This window comes from Microcaecilia unicolor, chromosome 8, assembly GCF_901765095.1.
Source record: "Microcaecilia unicolor chromosome 8, aMicUni1.1, whole genome shotgun sequence".
NCBI classification, from domain to species: Eukaryota; Metazoa; Chordata; class Amphibia; order Gymnophiona; family Siphonopidae; genus Microcaecilia; species Microcaecilia unicolor.
The window spans coordinates 28,108,083-28,132,455 of NC_044038.1; the positions used below are offsets into that span (position 1 = coordinate 28,108,083).

The 24,373-nt window shown below is 43.8% G+C and overlaps 1 protein-coding gene across 1 annotated transcript in view; it reads left to right on the forward strand.

Annotated features, from left to right (window-relative positions):
- Positions 1-822: 822 nt before the first annotated feature.
- Positions 823-24,373, forward strand: part of DNAH3 (dynein axonemal heavy chain 3) — a 232,988-nt gene continuing 209,437 nt past the window's right edge. The window contains exons 1-5 of the mRNA XM_030212342.1: positions 823-1,204; positions 12,882-12,983; positions 16,764-16,983; positions 21,418-21,487; positions 23,918-24,098. Of these exons, the coding sequence (XP_030068202.1) occupies positions 1,172-1,204; positions 12,882-12,983; positions 16,764-16,983; positions 21,418-21,487; positions 23,918-24,098 (606 nt within the window). The 5' untranslated portion in view covers positions 823-1,171. The remainder of the gene's footprint in view (positions 1,205-12,881; positions 12,984-16,763; positions 16,984-21,417; positions 21,488-23,917; positions 24,099-24,373) is intronic.

Below are 24,373 nucleotides of genomic sequence, written 5' to 3' on the forward strand. Positions count from 1 at the left end.
AGTAGCGCTTTAGAAATGTTTAGTAGTATATTGGCATGCAACGGGGGGGGGGGGGGGGGGCAATTTAGTATTTGCACTCGCAATAGTTGGCGGTAGGGCATCCTCCCCATGCTCACCCCAAACTACACCTACGCTTAATGTTCTTATTATTTTAATGTATAGGGTTATTAGCTTTGAATATCAATTATATGCTTTGATGACCCCATGCATACCTCCTACCCACCCCCATCCTCCCACCCTGTCAGACTGCCATAGTAATGCTTCAATGTTTTCACTTATATACACTGTCAGCTAGCACATTTGCTTATTTCCGATCTGACGAAGAAGGGCAACCTTCGAAAGCTAATCAAGAAATGTATTAAGTTATGTCCAATAAAATAGGTATCATCTTATTTTCTTTTCCATGTTTTATTTTGTTTGATTTCTATTGATAGCTTTGAAGGTAAATTGAGTGATACCCTAGTCCCAAACGTTTATTTATTTTTTTTTAATTGGTCTCTGTTCAAGACTCGGACCCATCAATAAGAGTAGAGGGTAAGCTAGAAATCACAGGACCCTGCAGCCAGCATCGATCAACATGTTTGACCAAGACAGCAGAAACGGAAACAGTCCAACAAAAGTCTCTGAGATGATGAGCCAACCAACCCAGCAGCCCCGGCAGTCTTGGAGCAAGAGGAAGGAATCATGGGAAGTCAGCCCCCCCTTTGTATCCTGGCAACAAGAATGCGGTAATCATGGTAACCAGGCCGGACATTCGACACCCGGAACACAGACGGGGAAGAGCGAGTGAAACTACAAACGAGACAGCTGATTTAAGTTTTGTTTTATTTTATGCTAAAGTTCGTTCACCTGTTAGTTCATTCATTTCAGGAACGTGCAGAAACTTGGTTGCAAACCTTTAAACTTTTAGACGAGGAGTAAAGAGAAAGTGACAGATTCCAGTGGGTGGGGTGGGAGCTAAAACTGTACCGCTGTTTTGATTTCACGACTCAGCAGAGGATTTTAAGTTTGTTCTGACCTCAAAACGAGTTTTAGTTAATAGGTATGAATGCTAAATAATATTAGAAGCGTAACAAAATGTAAAGACGGTGTGATTGATACAAGTTGTTTTAAAGACATAACACCAGACTACACACAAACTATTTGAAAGCAAGACAAGGATAATTTTACAATGAAGAAGTCCTTGGATCCAAAACTTCTGAAGGTAATTTATTTTTCCATTCTACTTGGTTGTTTTTAGACAAACGTTTTTATGTCTAGGACCTAAAGTTACTAAACTGCCAATATTCAAAGTGATTTAAGCAGACAGGAGAGGCTCCTGCCTTTTTTAAATTGCCTGGGGCTGCCCAACTGCTGATATTCAGGGATATTTAGTGGGTTTTTTTTATCTGGTAGTGCCACTGAATATCATCCCCTCTGACTGGCCCAAAAAATGTGGGTAGGTGAGGGGCGGTACAAGGGGTTGTGTTGGGGAAGAGCCAGCAGTTTTTTGTCTATTAGATTGTAAGCTCTTTGAGCAGGGACTGTCTTCTAGGTTTGTGCAGCGCTGCGTATGCTTTGTAGCGCTATAAAATGCTAAATAGTAGTAGTAGTTTTGCAGGTGCTGGCAGTATTCAATGCTGGGATCTGCATAGCTAAGCGATCAAAATTAGGATAGCTCAAATTTTGACTGCTTAGCAATATGGCCCCAGCACTGAATATCGGCCAGGTCCTGCATAACTCCTGGCCCCCAAAAGTTACCTCCTTTCCTTCCCCCTTCCCCAGCCCGCACCATTCAGAACCCCCCTCCCCTGGAACATCCCCCCACCCCCTAGTCTAGGTAGGCCCCTCTGGGCCTACCTTTGCTCCCTGGTGACCCAGTGGTGGCGATACGGCCAAGACCGAAGGCTACTCGCTCCTGCTCCTTGTGGCTATCCAAAGAAAATAGCTGTCACTACCTCTCGTGTAGTCTTACCTCTTATGAAATGCAAGCAGATATTTTCTGTTGATCTAACTTTGATCATCACTAAAGGCAGTGATCTCTGTCCGGGACTTCATTGACATTTAACTATATTTCGTCGATCTTTGTATTTTTCCTGTCTCTATGTTGGTGACAGCAGTGATCATTTACCTGGGTTGTCTGCATAGCTGGAATATTTTGGGCTTTGCTTACCCTGAAAATAATTTTCCTTTCCTTTCTTTATTTGATATACCACTTTTATCAAGCAAGACAATAAGGAGACAATATTCACCTTGTAGCAGCCAGCGTTTCTTTTGATGTTGGCCCACTGCCAACTAAAGCAGACCTGGATATTCGGTGTCAGCTCCTATCTGGGTACTGTCACTGAATATCCGGGTCTGGGGAGTTACCTTGTTGCAGCCGATACTCAGTGGCAGTACCTGGCTAGCTACTCAGTTAACTTAAGGCAGCCATTTTGTTTCCTAAGTTAACCAGATAATCATCTGGACACTGTTGCTGAATACGGATAGTGTCCCCAGTCCATTCCAATTGGATAGTGCCATGGTGGACAGAGAAGATATTCAGTAGCACTGTGTGGGTTCCTGGTCAGCATTAGCATACCCAGTTCAATAGTGCTAAATTGCCCCCTAAGTAGTTTACAATTCCTAATAGAAAGTACAGCCAAATAACATCCCCATTACCTAATCCTCCCTCCCATCCTAAATATGAGGAAAGTGGGAGGAGGAATTTCACTCTGCATTTAATATTACACCTAGTAGGGCCAACAATTGTGAGGTATGATTCAGAGCCTCACCGAAAGGGAAAAGAGCTCAATGGAATCTATGCGGGATGCAAATAACAAATCGTAAAGAAACTTCAAACTGCTCAAAACATGGCAGCTAGGCTTATAGTTGGAAAAACATGATTCGAAAGCGCCAAACTCCTCCGAGAAAAACTGCACTGGCTCCCAATCAAAGAAAGAATCGCGTTCAAAATCTGCACCATGGTTCACAAAATTATCTACGGCGAAGCCCCGAGATATATGACAGACCTCATAGACCTACCAAACAGAAATACAACAAGATCAACACGAACATACCTAAATATCCACTACCCAAGCTGCAAAGGACTCAAATACAAATCAACGTATGCATCCAGCTTCTCCTACATAAGCACACAACTATGGAATGTACTACAAAATGCCGTGAAAACAACGTATGACCACTTAAACTTCCGGAAATCAATAAAAACTAACCTATTCAAAAAGGCATACCCTACTGATCCAACTTAAATGCCCGAACACTGCAACACAACGAAACCAAAGCTCGTACTGGACATAACCTAATCTATTCCCCCCTACGATTCCCTAATGTGTCTGTTACAATGATCTTTATTCTACCACTAAATCACTTTGTATTTGTTCATACCAGAATTGGCGATCGCCTTTACGGTACTATGTAAGCCACATTGAGCCTACAATTAGGTGGGAAAATGTGGGATACAAATGTAACAAATAAAATCACCCAAAATCTGTATTTCTGGCTGGTCAACTTACCTTCAATGTATCTAATTGATAGCACTTGTCTTCAGATAAGTAATATTGATGGATACCTCACAGTTTTTTTGCATGATCGTGTATATAAGAAACCTAAAATCCACTTCATCCTACTCTCTTGCCTGGTTGTTATCTGCTGCAGTTCTGGGGTAGGGTTGGCATTATCTCCAGGAAAGGACTTGCAAATTATTCCTTAGAGGCGCATACTTGAAAAAACACTGGTCTAAGGCAGGGGCATATTTGCTGGCATGCATTAAATTCTCCTATGCATTTGATCTGGCAGACCACTGTATTCTTTTGGATAGTTGTGGTGCCCTGGGACGGCAAGGTACAGTATTTTTGACCGATTCATCTGTTGTGATGGCCCTATAAGACGGTGCTTATCAATCTTTTTGTGGCCATGACCCCCATGGTGATGGCCAAATAAAACTGTGTGACTTCCCCCAGAGGTGCAGAATAATGATGCACCTATGGAGAGCCCACCCAGGTTGCGACCCTGGGGTCCGGACTCACAGTTTGAGAGCCCCTCAAGGTTCACCAGTATACTCTTATTTAACATTTATATGCAGCCTTTAGTGGGGGTTGATGCTTTCTTTAGGTTTTAAGAGTTTTATGCTGATAACATCCAGATTCTCTTCCTAGTGGGAGGAGAGATGGAAGCTCCCGATCTTCATGCCATCTAAATCATGGATGTAGTATCATTTTGGATGGCTTTCTGCCAAATAGCCTTCTGTTTAATCCTGATGAAACAGAGGTGCTTAGGTCTGATTAGGCTAGTCTTTTAGCTAACCAGAAATCTGTTAATTGGGATGTGCATGTTATTGTCATTCATTTACCCTCTCATTGTAAAACAGGTCACCTAAAGTTAGGCACCAACTGTGCATGTAAGTTTTATAGATTAACACTTTTGTGTTATGTGCTCAAGTGCTAGTTTCTTAACTATTCTATAACTTATAAGTACAACTGCCTTAGCGCATAAATACAAGGTAGTGTTCGTGAGGAGGAAACGTGGGATTGTTCAACATTTATGCATATATCTTATGGAATACTGTAAATTATCCACTACAGTGCTGCATTTAGGTGTCTGCATTTATGCCTGCTGTTGATGTGGCATAAGAGGGCATGTCTAAATGTATAGATGCCGACTGTCACTAGTATTCTATAAGAATACTTATGCGTTTAAGTGTCCTTATAGAGCAGGCTCACATTCTATGTAATTTGAGCACCTAATTTGTAGCACCCGGTCATAGAAATGGCCCCTAAGAGGATAACTATAAAAGGCATTTTTTTTGGTGGGGGGGGATAAATCAGTTTTTTATGTGGAAAATAGACTTTTATTTGCCCTCCCAATATGCATGTAAACTTATTTACATAAAAATAAGTTTACCTGGACTGAGCGAGGGAGTTTCTGGAAGCACGGTTATGGAGAGTTTATCATTTACATATGTATTTTAAATAGATGAATAGGCACCTAAAATTTGTGTGTGACAAAGAACAGGAGTAAATGTCAACTCATAAATCCCTATAGAATTGCTCTTTAAGTGTGCCCTCCACTAACCCCCTCATTGTAGAAATTGTGCACCCAAATTTCCAGCTAGCACATACGTTTGTGTATGTGCTTTGACCTTGTTTGACATTAACAGCGGTGTATCAAATCTGAATAAACATAAACATGCAACTTATAGAATAAGGTCAGTTGCATGTGTAACTTAATTAGCTGCTAATTGGCCTTATCAAAATTAGCACTAATTAATTGGCTTTAACATTAATTAGCACTAGTTGGTTTTAATAAAATTAGCACTAATTGGCAGTTACACACAAAACTGTCCTTAGTATTCTATAAGTTGCATGCTCAAACTCCAGAGTCCTGGGAGGGGCATGGGCATGTCAGGGGCGTGTCAAGCAGTTAAGTGCGCTGGTCATAGAATGCTACCATTTACGTGCTTATCTGCTTACAGTTAGGCGTGAGCATTTTGCCAGCCAATGAGCTTGCAACTAAAATTAGGCACATAAATGTGGACTTGCGCTAGTATTCTCTAACGGCATTTGCATGTACCATTGCTGTTATAGAGTTTGCACTAAGGTGCTGATGATCAAAAGTAAAGGCGGGCACTAGAGGCCATTAGTGCTGTACTAGCGCCTGCATTTACCAGCGCAGAATGATCAGAGGGGTCTAGCGCATCAAACAATGAGCATACCAGGCCTTAGTATAGACAACATGCAAATGTAGTCAAGGTCATTTTGTATTCCTCCCCAAAGATCAGAAAAGAGTGCCTGAAGCAAAGGTGCCTTACCATTGTAAAAAAACATCGCCAGGTCGGAGCAGGTGTTAGGGTGTTGGAAGACAGGATTTCCCATGATTCTTATGCTTCTTTCTGCAAAATCTATCGGTTTTGATTGCTTTTGGAAGCAGAAGGAAGCCTGTTTAAGCCCTTGAGCACTGGTTGTAAGAAACATCATCAGCCCTTTAGTGTGCATCATCCTGGTACCCAGCTGTAGGTGATCTAATTACGCTCTAAAGCAGAGATTTTCAACCTTTTTTGTCTCATGGCACACTTACACTGTGCTAAAACGGTCAAGGCACACCCCCACACATGGTCCAGCATTTGACCTCCCACCCACCCCCACACACAGTCCAGCATTTTACCTTCTCTTCCCCCCCACCCTCACAAGAGTCCTGCATTTATCTTCTCTTCCCCTCCTTCCCACCCTCACAAATAGTCCAGCATTTACCTTCTCTTTCCCCCATGCCCACAAAAATATTCCAGCATGACTCCCTCCTGTCTCCTCTCAAGCCGGTGACCCTTGTCTCTCTTAACCTCCCTCCACCACCCCCACCCCCACCCCCCCCCGCCACATACCTTAAAAAAGTTTTCTTGTCTCTAGTGGTCAGCGGCAGGAGTTCATACAGCCTGCTTGCACCAACCCCGGCACCTTCTCTCTGATGCTTCCCGCCTATGTGGAATGAGGAAGTTACGTCAGAGAGAAGGCTCCATGGTTGGTGCAAGCAGACTGTATGAATCACTGCTCCCTGCCACCGACCACTAGAGACAAGAAAACTTACTCCATTGTGGCACAAATTAAACTGGCCCAACTCCAGTGGCACATCTGGGGAGCAGCGGTGGCACACCAATGGACCACGGCACACTGGTTGAAAAACGCTGCCCCAAAAGCCTTTGTCCTTTCACACAAAATCTTTACACCTCTAGAAGTGTAATTAAAGAATTTTGTTAATGTGATCATTAGTACAAGTATTTCCAGTAACCTGATCTGTGTTAAATTTAAATCTGCTCATTTATGTTTTTTAACACAAAAATCCAGGTTACCATTAATGTGAACTTCGTAGAGCTATGTTAACATGCATTAAGCAGTAATGCAGGAGTTTTAATGCACATGTGTGCTTGCATTAGTGTTTACTGCACTTTAGTAAATCCATTCCTTATTACTGGTCATATCTTTCAAGTTCTCTTTTCAGTGAGAATTTGGTCCTGGGTCCTGCTCAGTTTATTGTTCGAAATAATATGTTTACTTACTTTGTTCCTGCATTGTGAAAACAGGTGCAAAGCTAACCTAAATGGAATTGGCATTAAATTATTTACATCTAATGGCTATGGGGCATAATTATTCTTCATTTTATTGAGACTGGCAGAGACACCGAAAAAGCCTTTTAATTCCCAATTTATATGCTCTTACGTATTGTTAACTTGTACTTTACTGAAAGGCTATTTTTTTCTAGCCATACTTAATTGACAATGGGATATAAAACTGTGTGTGCCTGTCCTCTGGTCAAATTTTTGGACATAAATTTCAAATATGGAGATTACCATTTTTTGGTTTTCTTCAGTAACAATAAGTCCTAGCACAGCAAATTTCCTTTCAAGGATTAGCACAGATCTTCTTTTTAAGTATGTTATTGTAAATGAACATGGCTATTACCGTAGGAGGTTATTTTGGAAATTGCAGCTGTTTAAAAAATTGTTCCTTCTTTTATTATATTTTATGATGTGATCACCACAGGACTTGCTTTCAGTCAGTACTATCAGAAATCAGTTTACCAGTATGCAAGACCACCGAAAGCTTTCGAGAAGAAGGAATGATATTTAAAACAGTTGTAATTTCTGAAATTACAGCCTCCTATGGATAATGAAAACAGCATTCAAATATGCTTAGCTGGCATTTGGTCTGCCTGTTGGTACATTGCTGTGGCAATGCTCTCTGAGCTGCATGGATCAGTGGAACTTCATGGGCAGTGCAGGTAGGTGGAGTGCAGATGTGCACATCTGTACTCTTCTGTGGAAATCTGTCTTTTGGACAAGGCTGCTGGGATCTGGCTTAGGGGAAAAGGAACTAAAGAACCTCTGAGGCAGGGCCGTGCCAACACGGTAAGCGAGGTAAGCATGGCAGGAGGGCGCCGTCCTCTGGGGGGCGCCCTGCCGTGCCATGCTTACCTTGCCCTCTCCCATGTCCCAACTGCCCGCCCTCTTCTCCCTCCCCAACAAGATCCCTTTTAAATTTACCTCCGGCAGCGAACGAAGGCGCAGCGTCAGTGAAGGAGGCGGCGCTCCCGACGTCTCTACTAGTCTTCCCTTTGCTCAGTGTTCCACCTTCTTCTGATGTCAAGGAAATGACGTCAGAAGAAGGCGGGACATAGAGCGAAGGGAAGACTAGAGACTGGAGCGCCGCCTCCTTCACTGACGCTACGCTGCGCTTTTGTTCGCTGCCAGATGTAAATTTAAAAGGGATCTTGGGAGGGGAGAAGAGGGCGGGCAGTTGGGACATGGCCCAGGGAGCGGGAGGGCAGCGATCACCTTCACGGTAGGGGGGGGGGTGCAACTGTTCGTCTGCGGGGGGGGGGGGGGGGGGGCGCCAACTGATCATCTGCAGGGGGGCGCCACAGACCCTTGGCACGGCCCTGCTCTGAGGAATGTGCATGGGTTTTATCAGTTGGTTTACAGTAGTATGCTGAAAATAATCTGTAGTAACATTGTAAATGGTCCATCCAGTCTGCCCAACAGTCACGTTCATAATTATCAAGGCATTACTGAACCAGTAGTATTGTTACAACATTTTACTGGCCATGTTCCACTATACAATGTTTTCCTCTTCCCCATGGAGATACACAAGACCCACACTCATACAGTATGAATGTGGTATAAAATACACATACTTGCTCCTGATCCATCCTTGCCATTTTCAGGGTTCAGACTGTAAAACATCTGCCAAGCACTGGCTCTGCTTCCCAGCTACTGGAGTTGCTGTGGAAACGCCCTCTGGCCCATCCTGATCTGTCTTGCCATATATGGGACACAGATCATAGAAGTCTGTCCGGCATTGGCTTCAGTTCCCCACTGCTGGAGTTGCCATCAAAGCCCACTCCAGCCCATCCTGGTCTTGCCATATACAGGTCACAGACTGTAGAAGTCCATCAGACATTGGCTTTTCTTTTCCACTGCTGGAATTGCCATCAAAGCCCACTCCAGCCCATCCTGGTCTTGCCATATACAGGTCACAGACTGTAGAAGTCCATCAGACATTGGCTTTTCTTTTCCACTGCTGGAATTGCCATCAAAGCCCACTCCAGCCCATCCTGGTCTTGCCATATACAGGTCACAGACTGTAGAAGTCCATCAGACATTGGCTTTTCTTTTCCACTGCTGGAATTGCCATCAAAGCCCACTCCAGCCCATCCTGGTCTTGCCATATAAAGGACACAGACTGTAGAAGTCCATCTGACATTGGCTTCTCATTTCCACTGCTGGAATTGCCATCAAAGCCCACTCCAGCCCATCCTGGTCTTGCCATATACAGGACACAGACTGTAGAAGTCAATCTGACATTGGCTTCTCATTTCCACTGCTGGAATTGCCATCAAAGCCCACTCCAGCCCATCCTGGTCTTGCCATATACAGGACACAGACTGTAGAAGTCAATCTGACATTGGCTTCTCATTTCCACTGCTGGAATTGCCATCAAAGTCCACTCCAGCCCATCCTGGTCTTGCCATATACAGGACACAGACTGTAGAAGTCAATCTGACATTGGCTTCTCTTTTCCACTGCTGGAATTGCCATCAAAGCCCACTCCAGCCCATCCTGGTCTTGCCATATACAGGACACAGACCGTAGAAGTCTGTCCAGCATTGGCTTCATTTCCCCAGTGCTGGAGCTGCCATCTTACCACTCCTGTGTATCATAAATGAACTTATAGCTGTTGATGTGTTAAGTTTTGATTTAATACTATCCTCTTTCTATTTAGGGATCCTTTGTGTCTATCCCACGCATTTTTGAATTCCGTCACTGTTTTTGTTTGCACCACCTCTGGGAGGTCATTCCAGGCATCCACCACCCTACCCTCTCTGTGAGATGGGCAGCATCAGTCCTCAAGGGGCTACAAGCCAGTCAGGTTTTCAGGATTTCACTGATGAATATGCATGAGATTTGTTCGCATACAAGTGTATGCAAATAGATCTCATGCATATTCTTTGGGGAAATTTTGAAAACCCATCTGGGTTGTGGTCCTCGAGGGTTGGCCACCTCTGCATAAATTATATTAAAGTACAAAATGCCTGTATCAATGCTAAGGAGCTTGTCTTAATCACATCACTTGAAATATCTGTCCCTTAAAAGACTGCTTTTGCCTCTAATGGATTTGCTCAAATGAAGTTTGTGCATTCATAAGACAAAAAGTGCTCTTTTGGTTCAGATCAGTGGGAAGAGAAGCCAATAACAGAGGACATGGTGATCCCAAAGGAAGAGAACTGGCAGTCCATCTGCTGGGAAAAGAGAAGAGAGGAGGTCGAAACTCTTGAGTTGTGAGAGGGACCTTCTTTACATGTGAAAGGACTCGGTACTTTATTCAAAGGGACCTGTCTCCCCGGTACATATTTTATCTCCCAGCCAAAAAGTTTGTTTTAAATCTGTCATTTTTTTCTTCCTTGTACTCCTAGGGAGGAGGGCGGGTGAATCAGAAGCAGTCTGGCTTGCTCATTTTCGGCAGTTCTTATTTCCTTCAGGTACCCCATGTGTATTAGGGGTAGTCTTTGATTCATCTCTTTTCTTTAGACAACTGATTTGGCAGTCATGAACAACCTCTTGTACTTCCTTCACTGCCTTGTGAAACCCTACTTAGAAACCTCTAATGTGCAGACCCTCTTCCATGCTTTGATCATCTGTAACATAGAATATTGCAGTGCTTTGTACAATGGTCTAGCTCTTACATCTCCTTAAATGCTTGCAGCTTTAATAACATATGCCAATGAAAATGCATTTTGACCTAGCCACCTCTCTTCTTATATCCATATCACTGGCAATCTGTTAGCTCCTGAATCAAATATAAAATTAGTAACGAGTAAAATTTGAAGCTCTTCATACTGATCAGCTATCATACTGGGTGATCCCATTCATCCTTGGTATTGGTTACTTCATATACCAAATCCAAAAAGACAGGAGGAGCCTCCACGGAAAATCAAAACAAAACAGTAAAAGTAGAGGCTGACAAATGTACAAACCAATAGGGAGATAATATCAAAGAGCAGTTTATTCAGAATATTCATATCAAGGACCCGACATGGTCCGTGTTTCGGCGCCAAAGTGCCTGCCTCAGGGGTCACAAACAACTTTCTCTGAAAAGAAGCTGATTGGCTTGGATAAATCATTTTGTATGCACGTGACAAGTTGTTATTTGCTGTTTTTTTGTTCTCTCTGTGGTTTTAACAGTTGTATAACCATGTGCATACAAAAAGGATTTATCCAAGCCAATCAGCTTCTTTTCAGAGAAAGTTGTTTGTGACCCCTGAGGCAGGCACTTTGGCACCGAAACACGGACCGTGTTGGGTCCTTGATATGAATATTCTGAATAAACTGCTCTTTGATATTATCTCCCTATTGGTTTGTACATTTGTCAGCCTCTACGTTTGCTGTTTTACTTCATATACCACCACCATCTAATCTAGAATGCTTTCATTGGGGGTCTTTTACTCAGTGGCGTAGCCAAGGGTGGGCTTGGGTGGACAAATTAGTACAGTATATACAAAAGGATAAACTTGCATTTCCTTCAGTAAACATGTAATCTGATTTAAAAAAAAAAAATCTTGATGGTGCGCCCGGTCCCGGCAGGCTTTAAGGGCTTCACACACACAGCTATAATGGCTGCTAAAAAGTTAATACTCACTGAGTGGATTACAAATAAAGCACTAAGTCTACAGCAGTAGCGTGGTTTGATGATGGACTATATGAGATTTGAAAAGAGAATGGCAGATTATAAGGGAGATCGGAGATTTACAGAAAAGGACTTTTATCGTATTTGGACCCCATTTTGGCAGACCATACCCTCAGGGGGTAGAGGGCGCATCCTGAATATGTGATTAGACGAATGGACATTACAACATGAGAACTGAATGGTCATTATTTACAGGGAGGGTGGGCAGGGGTAGGGGTAGGGATGGTGGGGGGGGGGGAGGGGAAGGGGAATAGGGGAGGGAGCTTTCCAATAGGCATGTTAGGGGGTGTTACAAGATTAGCACACATCACGCCCATAAGCAGTTCGGAGATTACAAAGGCCTCGATATATTGAAGATAAGTGATGTATGTAACATCCGCAGATTTAGCGTTCAGTTATGACTGTAGATCATTACACCCATAGGATTGTTGATGTATAGGGGTAAATGTATACCATGTTTTGTTAAGCGGAAAATCAATAAACAAATTTGAAAATAAATAAAAAAAATCTTGATAGACCCTACCACACTGAGACATAACCAATTTGTATAATTTTTGTCCTATCCACAACTCCAGGAAGCTGATGCTTCTATCAGAGCCTACAGAGGATATTAACAGGAGGCCACATAGACCCAAACTCTCCCTTTACAGAGGGAATTCAGGGTTGAGAAGGAGGGTCATACATGCCTGCTCATACTGTGCACAGAAAAAAAAAGCAAGAAACTGGCTACGTCTGGTGGTAGAATCCCATAACTAGCTGTACTCCCCCTTACCAAACCACCAATGCATTCAGAAAACTGGATTGACAGCCAGGACAAGGCTACCACCAAGCAATGCCAGAAAATCCTAGTGAGCGCCGCTGACAAATTCCCTCTGCTCACCCAAAAGCTACCATCACCACAGGCCTCTGTACACCTTCTCATAGTTTCACAGGTCCATGTTCAGAATAGGAAAGATGGCATATTATATCTTGTGACCCAATGAGTCCCCTCAGATATACGCCATCATGCCGAATGAAACACTAATGATCATTTTGGTGGATGAATACTAAAGAAGAAGAAAATCTTTTGTTGACTTATGAATACAGCGATTATTACATGTTGCATTTTATTTCATATCAGTAATGTTTAAGTAATAGTTAAAAAAAACTCAGGGCTTTCCTTCATTTCAGCGAAATCTGGATTCTGTGCATAACATGAGTCATTCTAAATGTTTGGAAGGATTACCAGCTCTTCCTACTGAAGAAATAAATGAGCCATCGGAACTATACCAGGTATGCAAGTCTTCTATCACTGGGCGCGATATGAAATTATATATCTACAAAGTAGATGGTAGGATTAAAAGCATTAAGACCTAGTTGCTTAGACAGTCTACAGATATTATTAGCTTCTTTTCTGGATCTTAGTTGCCCGTTCTTTAGATTGTGGTTTTGTTTTATATCAGAACTAGTAAAAAAGGCCAGTTTCTGATAGAAATGAAACGGGCGCTAGCAAGGTTTTCCTCACAGTTGCAACTTGGCCTCTTGCCTCCCTTCCTGTCCTCAGAGTTCCATGCTCCCCTCTCCTCGGAGTTCCAGCTCTCCCTCCCTCGGTCTCTGTCTTTGGAGTTCCACACCCCCGCGTGTCCATCCCTCTCCTCGGAGTTTCAGGCCCCTTCCCCTCCGAGTTCCATGGTCCCTACCTCCCTCCCTCCCTGTCCTCCGCGTTCCAGGACCCCCCTCCCCTTCAAGTTCCAGGGACCGGCCCTCCCGGTCGAGTTCCAGGACCCCCTCCCCCCTCCAGTTCCAGGACCCCCTCCCATTCCAGTTCCAGGACCCCCTCCCTCTCCTCCCCTGCCCTCCGAGTTCCATGCACCCCCTGTCATCCGAGTTCCACACCCCCATGCCTCCCTCCCTCTCTGTGCCCTCCGAGTGGAAGCAGGACGTATTCGGCTGCCCCTCCCCTTCGGAAGTGCCGGCTGTCTCTCCTCCGAGTTCCACTGCCCCACAGCTGCCCCTCCCCTTCGGAAGTTATTTAAAACTTCTTACCTCGTGGTCCGCCCCGCGCTTCCCTCCCTCTCTCTCTGTGAGAGGAAGCAGGACGTGTGCGGCTGCCCCTCCCCTTTGGAAGTGCCGGCTGTTGTTTAAAACTTCTTACCTCATGGTCTGCCGGCAACAGTGAAGTCAAGCAAGCATGGTACGGCGCTTCAGACTGCCTTCACTTCTGTTTCAGCTCCGCCTCTGGTCCTGCCCTTCCGCAGACAGGAAATGAGGGTGGGACCAGAGGCAGAGCTGAAACAGAAGCGAAGGCAGTGTGAAGCGCCGTGCCATGTCTGCTTGACTTCACTGTTGCCGGCGGACCATGAGGTAAGAAGTTTTAAATAACAGCCGGCACTTCCAAAGGGGAGGGGCAGTCGCACACGTCCTGCTTCCTCTCAGAGGGCACAGAGAGAGAGGGAGGGAAGCGCGGGGCGGTGGAACTCGAAGGAGAGACAGCCGGCACTTCCGAAGGGGAGGGGCAGCCGCACACGTCCTGCTTCCACTCGGAGGGCACAGAGAGAGAGGGAGGGAGACACAGGGCGGTGGAACTCGGAGGAGAGGGGGGGGCGTGGAACTTGGACGGTAGTGGAAGGAAGGAGAGAGGGAGGGAGGTAGGGGGCCTTGGAACTCGTAGGGGAGGGGGCTGGAATTTGGGGGGGGGGGGGATTCTGTACTGACCTCTGGTGGCTGGTGCTGGCTTCCCTTCCCAGGTCATCGTTGCACTCCGAGGGGATAGAGATAGAGACCTCCGGTGGCTGGTGCTGGCTTCCCTTCCCTCTCACTTCCCATTGGTCCGCTCTGTGATGTCATCCCCAGGGCGGACCAATGGGAAGTGTGTTACGAACCCAGGCATCCAGATGGAGGTGCAAATTATTATATAGGGTAGATACTGGATCCCAACGTGTCACTTGGTTTCATCTTAATTGAAAGACTATGCAGTAAATAAACATGCATAGGGATGTGCAATTACACAGAGTTGTAAGAATGATAATTTATTAATTTCTTCCTGGCTTCACAACATATATGAAGTATATGGAGCCTTCTTTCTGGGACAAGCATGTACATGCATTCATGGTCTGCACTTATGTGAAGAGCCAAAAACCTAAAAATCCTGTCAGAATGCTCATGCCCCCTTGACATGCCCTGAAAATTTGATGTGGATAGGACATCAATCGACAAGTCAGTAGGGACACAGACACAGATGTAGGGCTGCTTTTACTAAGCTGTGGTTAGCACACACTAGTTGCAGTGCTGTCCCCTTATTTCCAAGGACCACCTGCATCCCTCCCCCCCACAGGCAGCACCCGAAAATCCCCTCAATCAGATTGCTCTCCAATCAGACCCCCATTCTCTGATCACAGCTCTCTCCCAATCACAATCCCCCTGATCATAGAGATCCCCAAAGGATCCCCCCTCCCCCTATGGGAGCCAACTTTTCAAAATTATTGGGGGTGCTAAGCCCAGTGGAAATAATCCCTCCCTGGACATATACAAGGAATTTTCTCAACTCTGGGGGTGTTCAAGCACCAACAGCGCCAGCTCCTATGCCCCCCCCCCCCCCCCCAATTCCTGTGGGCCAAGAGTAATCCCCGGTCCCGGAGATGAAACCAGTAAAATAAAAATAAATCAAATGACCAGACAACAAAGGTAGAAAAATAATTTTATTTCCTATTTAGTGATTAGAAAATGTCAGTTTTTGAAATTTACATCTTTCGGAGCTGGTATCAGACATGGCTGAGGTCCATGGCAGAAATTTGGGAGGGGGCCCCAAAGCTCGATACCAGGCTATGCCTTTTTCAGGTTCAGGCAGGCTTGGGGACCCCTTTGTCCAAAGAGTCATGGACAATTGCCCTTTTGCACCCTGCTCCCAACAGTAGATATCTGACATCCGGTATCTTTCTATTTTGCACAGCACAGCGTTAAATGCATCTCTTTCTATTTCTTTGGTGTTGCTCTACATGCAAGGTCTGACTTCTTGAGATTTCAGTTTAATTTATGTCTACATATTTGTATTTATAGTTTGCAATCACTTATCCTATATTTGGTATTTGTGTGCTGTGTGTGACCAAGGCTAGGTATTTGTGAGCATGAATTTTATAGCTAACATTAGTAAGAATTTAGGGACACAAGTCAAATGAAAGATCATGGTTCCTTCTGCTCTGCAAGGTTGTGGTATCTTTTATTCTATGTGCTAGTTTAGGATGACAGCTAGCTGGGTTTTGGTTTTTTTTTTTTCTGCTGTACGCAGGGGCGTAGCCAGAAAACAAATTTTGGGTGGGCCTAGGCAAGAAGTGGGTGGGCACCAAGTGTTCTCCCCCCCTCCCAACCACCACCAAAAAAAATATTTCAGCTGGCGGGAAAATGCTTCTTTCCACCTTGGCAGTATGCAGCAGGCATGCGCTGAAAACTGAGCGTGTGCAGGTGCCAGCATTGTGGAGAGTAGCATTTTTGTTACCATCAGGGGGATGTCTTCAGCTGGCCGAGCTTGAGATCCCCATCAGCTACCACTAAATGTGTGCTACTGTTGGGTGGGCCTGAGCACTAAATGGGTGGGCTCCGGCCCACCCAGGCCCACCTGTGGCTACACCACTGGCTGTACATTAGTAGCAGGCCCAGATGCCAACCTGGCACCTTCAACATTTGGCACTGTAGAAAGCTGCATATATTGACTCCTGCCAAAATACAGGTCAAGGTAAAATTAATGTTATTTCAAGTTTAGATAAATTCAATGACAGACCTTTGGTGTTCTTGGAATCTAAAGACTTTTCTAGCTCCTAATCTTTGAAATAGCAGCAGATGAGTAGTTAGAAAGCGCAGGATAAGTCTAAAAGGCATGAATGAAGTCCCATTTCTTATCATTACATCTCCAACAATACCGAAAGATTCCAGTGAATATGTGGAAGAGATGGTATGGGGTATAATATGCCTGAATCATATCTATATGGTGTTCATATTCTTATTCAGTCCTGTGCCAGTTACAGGAAATTGCCTCTTGAACAGTACATTCATTTAATAGAAGTTTTCTTTCTATTTCAGACTGTTGTTAAGCACAGCCATTACCCACCTTTGATGCAAAATGCACCATGGACTTTGGCAGTTCCTTTTAAAGAACAACGCTATTGCCGAAGTCCAAGTAATTCTATAGCTAATAACTACACTCTCACAGCACGCAACCTAAAACTGGGAGAGCTACCAGAGATTGCACCAGTTAAACCAAGCACAGCATTGGGATCACCAAGGCAACGAAAACAGTATTGTATCCTATTTATTTCAATTATACAAATATGAATCATAAGAATAAGTAGGAACCTCTTACGGCATATTAGAGCTGTGAATCTGTTTATTTAGGGGTCCTTTTACTAAGGTGCACTAATGAATTAGGGTACGTTACGTGCCATGCAACCCATAGGAATATAGTGGTTTATGGTTTATTCAGATTTGTTAAATTGCCTTTTTTTTACAAAATAATTCAAGGTGAAATCAAATCTTAGAAAGGAACGCCATAAATAATAGAAAAGCAAACCATTCATACAAGAAAACGTTCATATATCTTGGCAGTGAACAGCAGCACCTCACATTTACATCCAGAAGGATTTGTCATCTATTGCTAAAGGCATCCATGCAAAAATGCAGCATTTAGCGTTCGCTAAATCTGTTCGTGCACCTTAGTTAAAGGACCCCTTAATTTCAAACTTGATGCACCATCTAATAACAAATCTCTAAGAGGCCCAATTACTAAAGCTTAGCATGCACTAGCATTTTCATGTGTTAAATGCTGCATGTCCTTGTGGTGAAACGGGGTTTTCAAGCCTGTGAACTATATTAATTTTTTCATGCAGTGTATTTCTTTGTTTGGCCAGCAGGTGGTGTTTTCTGTTTTAAAGCTGTTTCAGAAAATACTGTTTTCCTTTTCAGTTTAAGCCCTGTGGGAAGGCAACCTGCAGTGCCATTGGACAGATATTTTCAAAGTTGGTGCTCTGGGCTCTGATTGGCCCTGGAGTTCAAATCCAGCTAGGAGATACTGGATTTTCCCCATTCTCAAGCTAGGGAGTGCAGATGAACATCTATGCCCTGAAACACTGTTCAGACCTATGAGCAGTTATTTTCCTGAAACTTCCCAGGTGCTACCCAGGTAGTGAGAAAGTGTTTAGATAGCTTTAATATTGATCCTTATTCCGTCACCTGTTAATGGTTGCTGATTTCACCTTTATTTTTTCTTTGTTCACTGTTCCTCTTTGATAATAAACCATTTAGTGTCTTAACTCTGTTGTCCTGGACTAACTAAGAATCCTGGTGATTTGTATTTTAGTTCTGTGGGTGCTTTCTAGGAACTGTGGGACCCCTTGGGGTGTGGCCCCAGTGTCCTAGAAATCACCAGGAAATAACTTGGGAGTGGGAGACTTGCCCAGAGGCAAGAGGGACCCAGTCAGTGGGAGAAGGGTGCTAGTGTAGAGCCCCCCAGGTGCAGGTGGGCCCTGAGCAGTTCTGGGGACAGACCCTCCAGGTAGCTGCAGGGTTAACCCCAGGTGGGTGCTAGGTATTTCGTGACAATCCCATTTCATACCTATGGGCCATGTGACACTTACCACACACTAATGTTTGTTAGCACATGCTAAGCTTTAGTAAAAGGGACCATAAGACAGTGATGACTTTCTGCCAGGTCACTGATTTTGAACCTTTTGTCACTGACCTGGAATTTTTTTGAACTTGCTTCTTTTTCCCCTTTGCAACTGGAGTGGAAGGTGGAGTCTGCCATTGGCTTTGACCCTGTACCTTTTGTGGTTTTCTTTAAAAAAAAAAGGGTCATGCCTTTGTTTGAAATAGAATAGGAAATCTTTATGAAATTTCCTATTCCATTTCAATGTTGGAGATGAAATGAATGAAAAATAAATAAAAATGTAGTCATTTTGGAGTCCTTTTTACTAAACTGCAGCAAAAAGTGGCTTTAGTATGCTCTTACACCAGTCTTTCCTGTGCGCTAATTCCATTTTTATCACGGCTGTAAAATGGCCAATTTTCAAATTTTTTTTGTTGCCATTAGCACGTGGCCATTTAAAAAAACTTACTGTGTGAGCACTTACCGCCACCCATTTTATAGGCAGTAAGGGTTCACATGGAGGCGTATTTTCAAAGCACTTAGCCTTCCAAAGTTCCATAGTAACCTATGGAACTTTGTAAGTCTAAGTGCTTTGAAAATATGCCTCTTGGTATTCTTGCCCAAACCAGTTAGCTCATGGTAATGTATACCCATTCTGTGCTCATGACACACCCCTCCCAAAACATTTCTTCAAAATATTGTTTTGGTGTGGTTAGTGCACACACATTTCAGAACTACTGCAGGATGCCTGAGTGTGTCCCGTGGTTCTCTATTTTTAGCTGTGTTAGTCACACATTAGCACCTAATGCAGTTTATTAATAGGGTCCCTTTATGTTTTATTTTCAAAACAAAAAATCATTAGAGGGCACAGCCAAAACCCCCTACACATATTCAGCAGACTGCTAAAACCTTTCGTTTCTTTCTCTATAATATCACCAAAAATTTGCCCTTTCTGAGCACACTACCAGACAGTGGCGTAACCAGAAGGCAACTTTTGGGTGGGCCAACGGGTTGGATGAGTGGGCACTACAACCCCACCCCCACACGTATCTGTCCAGCACATTTAAAGTTATTGGGCGCTGCCTCCACTCACCTTCTCCCACCCCCGCCGTAGCGCTGCCTCCTCTCCTGCGTATCATGATCTCTGTCTCCCACTCTCGCGGCAGCGCTTGCAATTTGCTATCGGTGCTGCCTGCCTGACAGCTGACAGACGCGACGTGATGAAGTCCTGCTCCGGGACCTTCCCTCTGCCACGTGCATTCCGCCCTGTGTAAACAGGAAGTTGAATCAAAGCGGCAGAGGGAAGGCCCCGGAGCAGGAGGACGTTGCGCCGCGTCTGTCAGCAGTCAGGCAGGCAGCGCCGATAGCAAATTGCAAGCGCTGCCACGAGAGTGGGAGACAGAGGCTGTGAAGTGCAGGAGAAGAGGCAGCGCTACGGCGGGGGTGGGAGAAGGTGAGGGTGGGCCTGAGATAAAACTGGGTGGGCCTGGGCCCATTTAGGCCCACCCGTAGCTACGCCCCTGCTACCAGAACCCTTATCCACACTCTTATCACCTTTCGCTTAGACTATTGCAACTTGCTTCTCACAGGTCTCCCACTTAGCCATCTCTCTCCTCTTCAATCTGTTCAAAATTCTGCTGCACGACTTATATTTCGCCAGTGTCGCTATGCTCATACTAGCCCTCTCCTCAAGTCACTTCACTGGCTCCCTATCCATTTCCGCATACAGTTCAAACTCCTCTTATTGACTTATAAGTACATTCACTTTGCAGCTCCTCAGTACCTCTCCACTCTCATCTCTCCCTATACTCCTCCCCGGGAACTCTGTTCACTGGGTAAATCTCTCTTATCGGCACCCTTCTCCTCTACTGCAAACTCCAGACATCGTTCCTTTTATCTTGCTGTATCATATGCCTGGAATAAACTTCCTGAGCTGGTCCGTCAAGCTGCATCTCTGGCCGTCTTCAAACCTAAGCTAACAGCCCACCTTTTTGATGCTGCTTTTAACTCCTAACCAGGGCTTTTTTTGAGGGGGTACTTGGGGGTACTGAGTATCGGCACCTTTTCCATTGTCTGCTAAAACTGACCCATGGTCCCCAAGTTTTAATGAAAGAACTCAGGCCCTACACACCAATTCTGCCTTGTCATAGATTCTGTAACTGGCTGCAGGGGGCCTGGCTATTGTGGGGTGGGTCCCTCAGTGATCACCCCACCCCTGAAGGGTGGCCTGGCATTTGAGTACCGGCACCTTTTTCACTAGAAATAATGCACTGCTCCTAACCCTTACTCGCTTGTTCAGTACCATTATTTTATTATCCCCACATTAGTAATTCCCTATCTCTTATTTGTCCTGTTTGTCCTAATTAGATTGTAAGCTCTGTTGAGCAGGGACTGTCTCTTCATGTCCAAGTGTACAGTGCTGCGTACGTCTAGTAGCGCTATAGAAATGATAAGTAGTAGTAGTAGTCTTTGGGATTCCGGAATCTTGCTACGCTCTGAGATTCTGCACGGAATCTTGCTACTCTTTGAATTCTACACAGAATCTTGCTACTCTTTGGGATTCCGGAATCTTGCTACTCTGTGTCCTTGTCCCTTACTTGTCCTGTTTGTCTGTCCTAATTAGATTGTAAGCTCTGTTGAGCAGGGACTGTCTCTTCATGTCCAAGTGTACAGCACTGCGTACATCTAGTAGTGCTATAGAAATAAGTAGTAGTAGTAGTAAAAGCCCCAACAACATTCCTTCAGCTACTCCAGATCCCCACCTCAGGTCAGCTTGTGCCATTTTGAAAGAGAGAACTGACTGGACAGGAACAACTGGAGATTGCTGCTGCCCTGTGAAAGCCCCATGAATGGCACCAGGGGATGGGGGCAGGGTCCAAGGAAGATGCATGCTCCCAAAAAATGCACTGATTACAGTTATACAATATCTGATATTATTCAGTCATCAAATATAACAAAAACAGTACACAGATGCTTCTATAGAACAGATTTACAGTATTATTATAGTAATATGCTTATTCAAGATGTTTATTGTATTTTCTGAGATTTCTATCCAGTGGAAGTTACCTTAATTTCCTTGATAATGACTTTCAGCAGCAAAAGATTTTCCACCTGCCCAGAAGAAGCAAAAGCTTTCTCCTAGAAGTAAATATGATGTTGACAGGTAATCCAACTTTCCAGGTATTAAAAGTACTCTAATAAGACAGTGTCAGAGTCTGATCTGTTGGATACAATCATATGTCTGTCTGAGTATTTGTAAGTTGATCATTTTTTTTCTTGATATTCATAATGAATATACATGAGATACATTCTGAAAGATTTGATTGTCATATGTATTTGTTAGCCTGAAATCATGAACAGTATTTAGGACTGCGAGACAGCTATCTAAAGCTGCATTTCTACCCTGTGTCTTTCTCATCTACTGTAATCTACTTTAAGGGGTCCTTTTACTAAGGTGCGCTGAAAAATGGCCTGCGGTAGTGTAGGCGCATGTTTTGGGCGCGTGCAGAATCATTTTTCAGCACATGTGTAAAAAATGCCTTTTTAAAATTTTTTCCAAAAATGGACATGCGGAAAAATGAAAATCGTCGCCTGTCCATTTTGAGTCTGAGACCTTACCACTAGCCATTGATCTAGTGATAAAGTCTCACGCAGTAACTGGGCGGTAGTGACCTACGCATATCACATGCCACTTGGCCGTGCACCCAGTACACACCTGAAAATAAAAATTATTTTTTGGACGCGTGTATTGGACACGCACCAACAATGAAATTACCGCAAGAGCCACACGGTAGCTGGGCGGTAACTCCATTTTGGTGCGTGTAGGCGCTTACATGGCTTAGTAAAAGGGCCCCTAAGTGGATATGAGAAGCTGAGAAAACATGTTTGATTTATCTGTCTGCTGCCACTGTAGCCTAGTAGGACCAAAGACTGAACACACATAAGTTAATTAGACTTATGATCAGGGCTAGTGCAAGAATATTTGGTGCTCTAGGCAAACTTTTATACTTGCGCCCCCGGCTCCAGTCTCTCTTGCATCCTCCCTGCTCGACCCAGCTCCCCCAGAGGCCCTAATCCAGCTGCTTAGCTCCTGTGGCTGGCAGGAGGATGGGCACTTAATAATGCTCAAGCTTCGTCTGCAGCCAGTTGTGTGGTATGAACTGCAAGATTATGAGATCTGTTGGCTCATATTTTGAGAATGACCCTGAGCAAAAGAGAAAACAGCATGAAGAAACAGCACTATTAAGTGCTCTCCTTCCTGGTGACTGGGATAGCACTCTGGGAGGGTAGGAACTAGGAGGGAGGGAATTTATTTATTTATTGCATTTGTATCCCACGTTTCCCCACCTCTTTGCAGGCTCAATGTGGCTTACAATACATCATGGATACTGGAAATGAGAGGAGAATATACATTTGGTTTTACAGAAGGATTTTGGGTTACATGGTCATGAAATATTAGATAGTGGTATTGCAGAACACATTAACAAACATTAGGAATACAGATAGTGGTATAGCAGAAGACATTATAAGACTTTAGACGCGTTAGGAAGTTTCTGGGTATGTTTGGAGATTTTTACATGTTTTGATCTTTGTGGTATATCTTTTCAAAGAGATGAGTCTTCAGTAATTTACGGAAGTTGGCCAGTTCGTTGGTCGCTTTCAAATTGGGTGGTGACGCGTTCCAGAGTTGCGTGCTCAAATAGGAGAAGGTAGAGGCGTGCATTCATTTGTATTTCAGACCTTTGCAGTTGGGAAAATGAAGATTAAGGAATGTTCGAGAAGATTTTTTTGCATTCCTAGGTGGCAGGTCTATTAGGTCTGACATGTAGGCTGGGGCATCTCCATGGATAATTTTATGAACTAGGGTGCATACTTTGAACGTGATTCGTTCTCTGAGTGGGAGCCTGTGCAGTTTCTCTTGTAGGGGTGTCGCACTTTCATATTTTGGTCTTCCGAATATTAGTCTGGCTGCTGTGTTCTGGGCTGTTTGGAGTTTTTTTGAGTATTTGTTCTTTACAGCCGGCGTAGAGTGAGTTGCAGTAGTCCAAATGACTGAGTACCAGTGATTGTACCAAGTTGCGGAAGACTTTTCCACTTTTTTTTTGCTGCCCCCAGAATCTGATTGCTCTAGGTGACTGACTAGTTTGCTAAATGAAGCACTGGCCCTGCCTATGGCCTAACCACTAGAAGTGAAACGTAAACATAAATAGAAAACAAAACAAAAAATGGACTGTTATAACACTTGAAGCCATTTGACTCCTCAACTATCTGAAAACTGATGGTAAAACAGCGTAGCTGTTGTAAAAATCGAATAAAATTATCAATAAACTGAACCATATATATGTTGTGATAAATTATTTAAAAATTGATTTTGGAAGTAATTTGAAGGCAGTTATGTCAATTTCACATATTATCATCATTAGCCATCAGATTTAAAAATTCCTTTTAAAAATATGATACATAAAAGTGTTGATGTGCAGAGGAAACCTCTTAAAAGACATTTTATATTATTTGATTGGTTTAGCTATGATGATGTAGAGCCATAATTCTAAGTCTTTGTATAACATAGATGCTATATATGTGTTTACTGCAGAGTCACTGAAACCCAGCGTTATACTTTGGGTCAGTCATCAACATGTGAGCATGACTTACCATTGGAGGTTAAATATCCAGAAAGCAGACCAATGTCTCCAGAAGAACAATTAAATATTATGCTTCAGCAAGAGGAGGAGATGAATAAGGAAGAAAATATACCTTCAGAAAGAGATCTAGAGGTCTGTGTCATTAAAATATAATCTGATGATTAGGAGGGTATGGGGAGGGGGGTGGTTGGGTGTGGAGGGATTTGGGAGGGGGGGTTGGATAAAGGATCTAACAAAGTAAGTTGAAAGTAGAAGGTTCAAATTGTTTGTTGTTTGAATATGATGGGACTTAATGATTGGCTGTACTGATTACATTATATACTATTGATAAAAGTGTATACCGTTTTTCATAAAACTGATGAAACATAAGTATGTTGGGTAGGGGGGGGTATTGTATTGGGAAACAA